General features: G+C 42.9%; 1 protein-coding gene and 1 long non-coding RNA gene across 3 annotated transcripts in view; both read right to left on the bottom strand.

Annotated features, from left to right (window-relative positions):
- LOC123517924 overlaps nucleotides 1-3,048 on the bottom strand; it is a 20,625-nt gene extending 17,577 nt beyond the window's left edge. For both annotated transcript variants that reach the window (XR_006678620.1, XM_045278390.1), the window contains exon 1: nucleotides 2,632-3,048. Coding sequence is in view for 1 of the 2 variants with exons in the window: in XM_045278390.1 (XP_045134325.1) it covers nucleotides 2,632-2,681 (50 nt within the window). In the remaining variant the exon portion in view is untranslated. The remainder of the gene's footprint in view (nucleotides 1-2,631) is intronic.
- The window catches only part of LOC123517926, a 19,502-nt gene extending 14,499 nt beyond the window's left edge, over nucleotides 1-5,003 (bottom strand). Inside the window, exon 1 of the long non-coding RNA XR_006678621.1 lies at nucleotides 4,953-5,003. This is a non-coding gene — a long non-coding RNA (uncharacterized LOC123517926). The remainder of the gene's footprint in view (nucleotides 1-4,952) is intronic.
- Nucleotides 5,004-10,000: the final 4,997 nt, after the last annotated feature.

Below are 10,000 nucleotides of genomic sequence, written 5' to 3'. Positions count from 1 at the left end.
CTACTCCCACCGTCACTGCCGCGCAGCTACCACCACCAGTTACTGTATATTAATCCCTTCAGTACCATGACGCGTTTCCACATTCATTCTGGTTACTATTTAGTGATTTTATGCAGCATTTAAAAACTCATGTGGGAATCTAAATGGTGGTGGTGGTGGCCATTAATCTTTTGACTTCCATAGACCCTTCCTAATGTCAATAAAATGGTCTAATCGTACACAAATTTCAAGGTAAAAATGTGTCGCAGTACTGATGATAGGTCTAACAGTACAAATGTCACTATTGCAATGGATTCGTCATGTAATTGGTGATGAGTTGGAAACCTTAGTAGTGATATTTATGGTGCTAGTGGTGAGGATTTTAAATAGACAGAAATACTCTTACCTATAAACACACACACACACACACACACACACACACACACACACACACACACACACACACACACACACACACACACACACACACACACACACACACACACACACACACACACACACACACACACACTCACTCACTCACTCACTCACTCACTCACTCACTCACTCACTCACACACACACACACACACACACACACACACACACACACACACACACACACACACACACACACACGGGAACTGGCAATTAAGTGGGCTTTTTTTAACTCTTTCTGTGGCGCTTAGCTAGTTTTCTCCCTTACACACACACACACACACACACACACACACACACACACACACACACACACACACACACACACACACACACACACACACACACACACACACACACACACACACACCGATCTATCTCAAACAGTGTATCTTGAGTCTTTCCTGGCAGTGGTAGGCGCGGCGGGAACTGGGTGATGTTTGGGATGGAATGAGCCGTATTGTCACTGCTGTGCTCTAGAACGAAGGCGAGTTGTATGAGGTACGCATTTCTTTGTTTCTGCTTCTTCCTGGAATTGTCTTTCTTCTCTCTTTCTCTCGTGTTCCATTTTCTTCCATTCATTGTTATGGTGATGCCTGGTTAGTGGCATGTATATAGGAGATTAAGGGATGGATAGATAGAGATATATAGACAAATAAATAGATATATAGATAGACAGATAGACAGATAGGTAGATCAATAGACAGATATTGTAAGTTATTCTCTCCACAAAATTCAAACAAGAATTAAACTGTATCTTTCAATCTTTTATTCCTTTCGCTGATAAAATTGTGATACTTTTTGCATGTCTATTTTTTTTTCTTTATTTATATATATTCATTTATTTATTTACTATTCATTTGTTCTTCTCCTTTTTTATCAATCTTACGACTTAAACACCTTCGGAAGTAAGCTGGTCCGCCTTTTTAAATGGTTTTTATTTATTTATTTATTTTTTTTTTTTGCCTTTTAATTACGTATTTTTTCCTGAAATTATCGTTTTTTTTTCTGTACTGTATGTGACTTTCGCTCATAAAGGAAGATTAGGCAATAGGAAATGTTAGTCTTGGTAAGTGTTGTGTAATTCACCTCGGTCGTCTGCTTGTCACCCAGCCAGTCTTCCCCATTACGGAGCGAGCTCAGAGCTCATAGACCGATCTTCGGGTAGGACTTAGACCACATCAACACACAACACACACCGGGAAAGCGAGGCCACAACCCCTCGAGTTACATCCGTACTGCTAGGTGAACAGGGGCCACACATTAAGAGGCTTGCCCATTTGCCTCGCCGCCTCCGGGACTCGAACCCGGACCCTTTCGAGTGTGAGTCGAGCGTGCTAACCACTACACTATGCGGTGTGTGTGTGTGTGTGTGTGTGTGTGTGTGTGTGTGTGTGTGTGTGTGTGTGTGTGTGTGTGTGTGTGTGTGTGTGTGTGTGTTTAAGTTTTTGTAGTTCGTTTGTGTTCCTTCTTTATTTTGTAACCTTTTCTCTTGCAACTTGATCTCTTCTCATTTTTCTCTCTCGTCTTCCTTTTTTCCGTTCTCTCAAACTTGCACAGACTACGTACGCGAACACACACACACACACACACACGCACACCGCGTAGTGTAGTGATTAGCACGCTCGACTCACAATCGAGAGGCCCGGGTTCGAGTCCCGGCGAGGCAAATGGGCAAGCCTCTTAATGTATGGCCCGTGTTCACCTAGCAGTAAATAGGTACGGGATGTAACTCGAGGGGTTGTGGCCTCGCTTTCCCGGTGTGTGGAGTGTGTTGTGGTCTCAGTCCTACCGAAGATCGGTCCATGAGCTCTGAGCTCGCTCCGTAATGGGAAAGACTGGCTGGGTGACCAGCAGACGACCGAGGTGAATTACACACACACACACACACACACACACACACATGTTGTATGTTGATGTGGTCTCAGTCCTACCCAAAGATCGGTCTATGACCTCTGAGCTCGCTCTGTAATGGGGAAGACTGGCTGGGTGACCAGCGGGCGACCGAGGTGAATTACACACACACACACCATTCAGAACAGATTTTTATAATGGAAAGATAATTAGTAATCTCTCTCTCTCTCTCTCTCTCTCTCTCTCTCTCTCTCTCTCTCTCTCTCTCTCTCTCTCTCTCTCTCTCTCTCTCTCTCTCTCTCTCTCTCTCTCTCTCTCTCTCTCTCTCTCTCTCTCTCTCTCTCTCTCCACACGTACGTACCTTGAAGCCATGTTGCTCCAGCAAGGTGCCGTGACGCTTTGATCACACATAGTTGCACACCTCGCCTTTATATAAGTGGCGGGGAGAGCGATGCCAGACGCCTCCCGTGACACAAGACCACACTACCACCTTCACCTTGACACTGACAATGAATGCTTTGCTTCCCTTGTGTCTCTATCCACCCTCTAAATTCAGCGGCGCAGCGGGAAGGAAAAAGGTATTTAGACGAGTAGGAGAGAGGAAGAGGTGTGTTAGGAGTGTGTCAGCTATAGCGTAGTAGATTAGCGGCGTTCCCCAAGGCGGTTCACTCTCCCCGTTGGCGCTTCTACTCGTATCACCGCTTGAAGAGTTTCACCTGAGGAACCCGCATCTGGTTGTTTTCTTTTTAGCTTTCTCTCTCGAGGGACACCGCTGCGTGAATGAGGGAGAGTAGCACGGCGCACCAGGAAGAGTAAGAAGAGGAGGAGGAGGAGGAGGAGTACGAAGAGGAGTCAGATGTAAGGATCCGTTATAGTACGAAATAAAAACAACGCAGAGAGAGAGAGAGAGAGAGAGAGAGAGAGAGAGAGAGAGAGAGAGAGAGTGTGTGTGTGTGTGTGTGTGTGTGTGTGTGTTAAAAGCGCAAGCGGAAAGTAAGTAGCGGATATAGGAAGGTAAGCAGAGATGAATAACGGGAGGAAAGGAGAAAAAGAGAAGGACGAGGGGGAGGAGGAGGAGGAGGAGGGGGAGGAAAGGAGAAAAGAGAAGGACGAGGGGAGGAGGAGGAGGAGGGGAGGAAAGGAGAAAGAGAAGGACGAGGAGGAGGAGGAGGAGGGGGGAGGAAAGGAGAAAAGAGAAGTACGAGGGGAGGAGGAGGAGGGGAGGAGGAGGAGGAGGGGAGGAGGAGGAGGAGGAGGAGGAGGAGGAGGAGGAGAAGGAGGAGGAGGAGGAAGGAAGAAGATAGATATTAGATTTTAAGCAAAGTCATCATAGAGTTAAATGCCTATTGAGAGGGAGAGAGAGAGAGAGAGAGAGAGAGAGAGAGAGAGAGAGAGAGAGAGAGAGAGAGAGAGACAGGGGTTAATGAGAAGGAAGTTTTATAAGCTCCACGACTTTCTCTCTCTCTCTCTCTCTCTCTCTCTCTCTCTCTCTATGACGAAGAACGCAAGACAATATGTATTCCCATTGATAAGAAACTCTTAACTACCACCACCACCACCACCACCACCTCCACCTGGCCGACGAGTGGCGTTCGCAATTAGAATCTTCAGCAGATGTCAGGCACTCAGTTATAATGAAGATAATGTCCACGTGGTGTTACTTAGCAGTGTAGTGGAATTCTGGAACATGAAGATGACAAGTTACAGAAAGTAGAACGAGGTGTAAGAGAGAGAGAGAGAGAGAGAGAGAGAGAGAGAGAGAGAGAGAGAGAGAGAGAGAGAGAGAGAGAGAGAGAGAGAGAGAGAGAGAGAGAGAATTATTTTGATGAGAAAAGAAGTTATTTCGGATTATCATTTAGTGGAATGTTGATTTGAAATAAATATAAAGAATAGTAATAATGATGATAATAATAATGATAATGATAATAGTAATAATAATAATAATAATAATAATAATAATAATAATAATAATAATAATAATAATGATAATAATAACAACAACAATAAGATAATGATTATTATTATTAAGTTAATTCATTTCTATCTTACGTGTGTGTGTGTGTGTGTGTGTTTAATCTGCTGCAGTCTCTGACGAGACAGCCAGACGTTACCCTACGGAACGAGCTCAGAGCTCATTATTTCCGATCTTCGGATAGGCCTGAGACCAGGCACACACCACACACCGGGACAACAAGGTCACAACTCCTCGATTTACATCCCGTACCTACTCACTGCTAGGTGAACAGGGGCTACACGTGAAAGGAGACACACCCAAATATCTCCACCCGGCCGGGGAATCGAACCCCGGTCCTCTGCCTTGTGAAGCCAGCGCTCTAACCACTGAGCTACCGGGCGTGTGTGTGTGTGTGTGTGTGCGCACGCAAGATAGAAGGCAAAGAAAACACACACACACACACACACACACACACACACACACACACACACACACACACACACACACACACACACACACACACACTTATTCTTGATTACGTGGGAAATGGGGAGAGGGGAAGGAGTGAAGTGGAAAGGTAGTGTAGGAAGGTAAGGTAGGGAAAGTAAGGAGGTAATGAGAGGTGTGGGGGGGGGCTGAGTACAAGAAAGAGCAATGGATGGGCGTAGTAGCAGGGAGAAATCAGAGAAGGAGAGAGAAAGAGAAGGGTGGGGAAAATATATGGGAACAGAGAGAGAGAGAGAGAGAGAGAGAGAGAGAGAGACCCAGTTAGTACAACCCGTCGCTCACAAACAAACGAGATCATATAGCACATTAGCATACAACTTTCTGGCGGCGTCATGTCGGCAGCTGCTCCTCGCCTTCTCGTTTTGCACAGAAAACGAGACAAGCAATACCGGAACGTCAACCTGAGCGGAATGAGTCAGTGGAAACAAATCCATGGTGCAATAAACGCAGCCGCTTCTTGACGTACACTTTCACTCAGAGGAACACTATGACTCGTATTTTCAAACACTTTTGCCCTTCACCTACACTATTTCAAAAGTCTTTATTGAAATTGACACGATTTTTTTAAGGTGCTTTAACAATTCTAGAGGCAGAGTGATAAGATTTCTATATTATTAACTGGAAAAACACTTCTGAAAACCGCATTAATCATCTCTGTGGCCTTGGAAAATAGTCGGGGTGAGAGAATAGAGTGGTTCTGAATATGGGCCTAACATAGCACCACGAAGCAACCATCCACCAGCCAGCAGTACAGAGCATAGCCGAGAAACAGTAGGCAGGTACACAGACCGTGGGCAGGTATAGACGTGTGCGAGGAACGAAGCATGTTGACGCGAGTTATGCGAAGTTCTCACATCTGTATTAGTATTCTGAAAAGCTTTGTTCTCTCGTAAGGATTATTTTCACAAGCCACGCAGATGATTAATTCCATTTTTATGAGTATTTTCTTTGAACTGATGATGCAGAATACTTATTTAGCTATTAATAGATGCATGAAAACCTTCTTGAAGAGTACAATATATGTCATTAGAGCCTGTTGAGATTACTAAAGATATGACGCCGCGCAACGCCTTTTTAATTCCCTCTCTGAAGCCACGACAGGGAAAGGACTTACCTAGTGGTGGCAGCGAGAGAGAGAGAGAGAGAGAGAGAGAGAGAGAGAGAGAGAGAGAGCAATGACAGCAAATAGAAAAGGATGGAGGAGAGAAAAACCGACTATCAACGGCAGGGAAAGATGGAAGTGTTTTGTAGCTCCATGACAGGAATGTTGTGGAGTGACAGAGGGAGGCAGCGGAGAGAAAGAGAGAGAGAGGGGGGAAAGTGGCAGTCTCGCCGTGAAGAATGGGGCGGGAAGGGAAAGGAGGTATGTACTGTACTTACTACCGGGTGCTGGCCTGGATCTGTCCCTGGTGAGGAGTGCGTTTGGGGACGTAGGGTGCGGCGTGAGGTCGGGTGCACGAGCAGAGTGGTGGAGCAGTGAGGCAAAGCGAGAGTGAGAATGCTTGATCAGTAAGATGCAGTGAATACAAAGGAATGTATACAAAGGAAGACAAACAGCAACTAACCCTGAGGTCCTTAGTAGGCTATTTGTTGAGACTATTTCTTGACTACCAGTGATAAAGACAGGACAGCAAAGCGATCCACAAGACAGGTCATTGTTTTGATTGTTCTCTCTGTAGGAATATTACCTAGATAGTGATATAGGAAAACACCTAACACTATACTAATACACATGCTCTACACTCTCATACTCGAACATCTGGTAGCCACACTTACCCACAATCCTCAGAAGGTTTGCACCCACACCGAGGAGGGGACACACACCGAGTTAGCAGGATTGTTTTGTCTCTTGTAGCCAGTTAGGAACAATACACGTGTTGACTGTCTCCTGGACTTCACTTCAAGTCCCGTGATACCGACAGCTTCATCAACACACCGCAATACGAGTACTTATCTAAAGGGCAATGTGAGAACCCATCTACACTCATCTGGACTGTTCTCAAAGGCCATTCAAATGATAAATCGGGTTCTCATGAGTTGTTATTTTCCCTTTAATGATAGTGCAGATCAGCATTCAAATGAAGCTGTCACAAGATCCATATCAGTTATTGAGATAAGACACCGAAATATTTGAGTGTACTGTCCGTAATATAAGTGATGCGCTGGTCCAGTTACTGACTTAAGCCGTGGAGGTGTATGTTGGTAAGCCTGCACCGTCAAAGTCCAAGATGTACCTTTACTGGGAAGTTAGCAACAATTTTTGGCGGAACCACAGCCATAAACATTAGAATTGCCACACCCATTATCCCTTAAACTCCGCTGTTTGTTCAGCAGTTCTTGTCTAGTACACAGAGAAGATAAGTAATGTTTTCCTGACTCCACAGCTCACTTCAAAATAGTACTGTAATCTTCTTTGATCGTGCAAGTATTCATGATTTTGTAAGGCGAGCGTGGCCATCAACTTTTATGCTCTTCGGATCTTCGCCAGCCCGCGTCTTGCTGAGGCAGAAGAGGATTGGTTGTAGGAATAGAATAGCCTTGGCAATACACATACAATATGCATATATTAACAAAAGGGATATGAACAGCTTGTGGGTGGAGAGAGAGAGAGAGAGAGAGAGAGAGAGAGAGAGAGAGAGAGAGAGAGAGAGAGAGAGAGAGAGAGAGAGAGCGCACAAAGGGGGGTACAAGATAAAATTGCATTGGTGACTTGTGGCTTCCTTCCTTACATGAGCTTGTTTTACCATTCATTCTTCAAGCAGGCAGTTTGGTTACTTCAGCCAGGGCGAGGTCGCAGCCATACTGATGGTACAAGGTTCAGAGGCACCATATTTTCGAAGATTTGGGCGTCTTATCACGATAACTTTGAACAGATCCTAAGAAAAGTTATTAGGATTTCCAAGATATTTTCATGATTCTAAAGATAGTTGAGTTGAATTCTGCATCGTCTTTCGACTTTTTATCTGAAAATATTATATCAATGACCTGAAAATAATATACCAATGACTTCTTTGTATGAGTGTGTGTGTGTGTGTGTGTGTGTGTGTGTGTGTGTGTGTGTGTGTGTGCAATTGTCTTTATCATAGAACAAAGCGTTTCAAAATACCTAGTTATTGTATTTTTAAAGTGTGTTTGTGTGATTTCAGTGAAAGTCTGACATAGTAGTCTAACTAATCTGACTGACCATCACCGCTGCTTTTACAAATAACATAATGAAAGAACAAACAAAACTTTCATGATTACACAAACTCTTTTACTTACGCTTCATTTTGCAGTGTTCTACAATCCTACGCCCTTTACGAGTCGCGCTAGGAATGTATCAGTTGTCAGATTACGTAAAAACTAACTGCCTAGAGAAAAGAGGATTTAAGATAGTGAATGTGGTAGATTACTTTACTACTGATCACGACTCCGAGCTTAGTGTCATATTCAGAAACACTTCCCTCTCTCACGGCGACCATTTTTAAGGCCCTCAGATACAATTAGCCGAGTTCTAAAAGTAATTTGTCCTGTTGGTAATGTAGAAACCTTGTTGACTTAACACTGCAAGGACGTCAGCTAGAGCTAGTTTGGATTATACTCTAGCGGACCTCATTCTTCTCACTAAGATTATCACAAAGAGAGTGGTAAGTGGCTAGAAAAGACACGGTGATTAGGTTCTTGGTGCAAAATCAATAGAAAGGTTTAAGGGAAGGTTCGACAGAATTATGGAGAAAAATATTTTGTGGATACACGCGTTTTGTTGAGGAACAGCCACGCATCTTAATCAAGTTTGAATGAGAAAACTATATATATATATATATATATATATATATATATATATATATATATATATATATATATATATATATATATATATATATATATATATATATATATATATATATATATATATATATATATATATATATATATATATATATATATATATATATATGATGGAATTTCTTCTTAAAATAGTGGCACAAGATTGAAATAGACGAAGTAAAGAGTAATGAGTCAATAAGGAGCTTTAAAAAGTTAGGTAATGATATCAGTAGGTAATATGTTTTGTTCGCTACTGACTTCTCACTGCATCCCTGACACTTCTATACGTTGTCTTACCTCCGCTACATCCCGGGAAGTTTAGTCCTGGTGCTATGAATACTTGCGATCATCTGGGACTGGTTAATATTGTTTGGTTGCTTGATACTATTATAACTTGTATTCAGAAACCTTTTGCTCCCTCACCACATCTATTTACCGAGATCACAGAGATGATTAGCCTGGTTGTTAAGACTGTTTCGTTTGGTGATAATATATAAATCGTATTAATCTGTCTCATGACCTGTCAAAACACGCTTAACCCCTTCAGTACCATGACGCATTTTCCTGTTCATATGGCTACTATTTGGTGATTTTATAAAGCTTCAGAAACTCATCTAGGGATTTAAATAGTGAAGACTGTGGCCATTAATCTTTTGACCTCCATAGACCCTTCCTAATGTCAATAATATCGTCTAAACATACCCAAACCTAAAGGTAGAAATGTTTTCCAGTAATGAAAGAGTTATAAGCATGGGTGTAACTTAGAGTGAAAACTTGAAATAATGGAGATGCCGCGCAGAAGTGTTTTAGAATACAATCTTACTTGGGAGTAGCTACGATTGTTTAAGTCTTTATGAAACCATCTGGAGCTGTTTGTAATTATTTGGGAACTTTTAGAAGAGATCGCATTTATTTGAATTCAGCATGTTAGGGATTATTTAGAACTGTTTGGGACTCTCTGCGACTCTTATTGTTATTTTCAAGACTGTGCGGCACTTATAGGACTTGTTTGGAACTGTCAGGTATGCGTATTCTCAAACATTTCTGTGCTTCACCTCCACTATTTCAAAAGGCTTTATTTAAATTGACACAACTTTTCTTAAGGTGTTTTTTTTACGTTTCTAGAGGCAGATTGACAATATTTCTGTATTGTTAACTGGAGAAACAATCTTGAAAACCCCGCTTGTCATCTCTGTGGCCTTGGAAAATAGTCGTGGTGGGAGAGCAGAGAACTTCTGAATAAGGGCGTTATTAGTGTTCCCGCGAGGGCAGTACCTTTCACGATGTGGATGTGATGTGAGGCGCGCAGGATTTCTCTCGCCCCTGTTGAGAAAGGAGGCGTTCGGCGATCTTCCCAGGAGGTGACGCTTTGAACTTTCTACAAGAGGCCACCGTTCCTGTGTCTCCTTTCGTGTAACGCGTTCATGTTAATGGCTTTTCTTCTTCTCGTAACGTATCTTAA

The sequence above is a fragment of the Portunus trituberculatus genome, chromosome 43 (genome assembly GCF_017591435.1).
Source record: "Portunus trituberculatus isolate SZX2019 chromosome 43, ASM1759143v1, whole genome shotgun sequence".
NCBI lineage: Eukaryota > Metazoa > Arthropoda > Malacostraca > Decapoda > Portunidae > Portunus > Portunus trituberculatus.
This window is presented reverse-complemented; position numbering and strand designations above follow the sequence as displayed.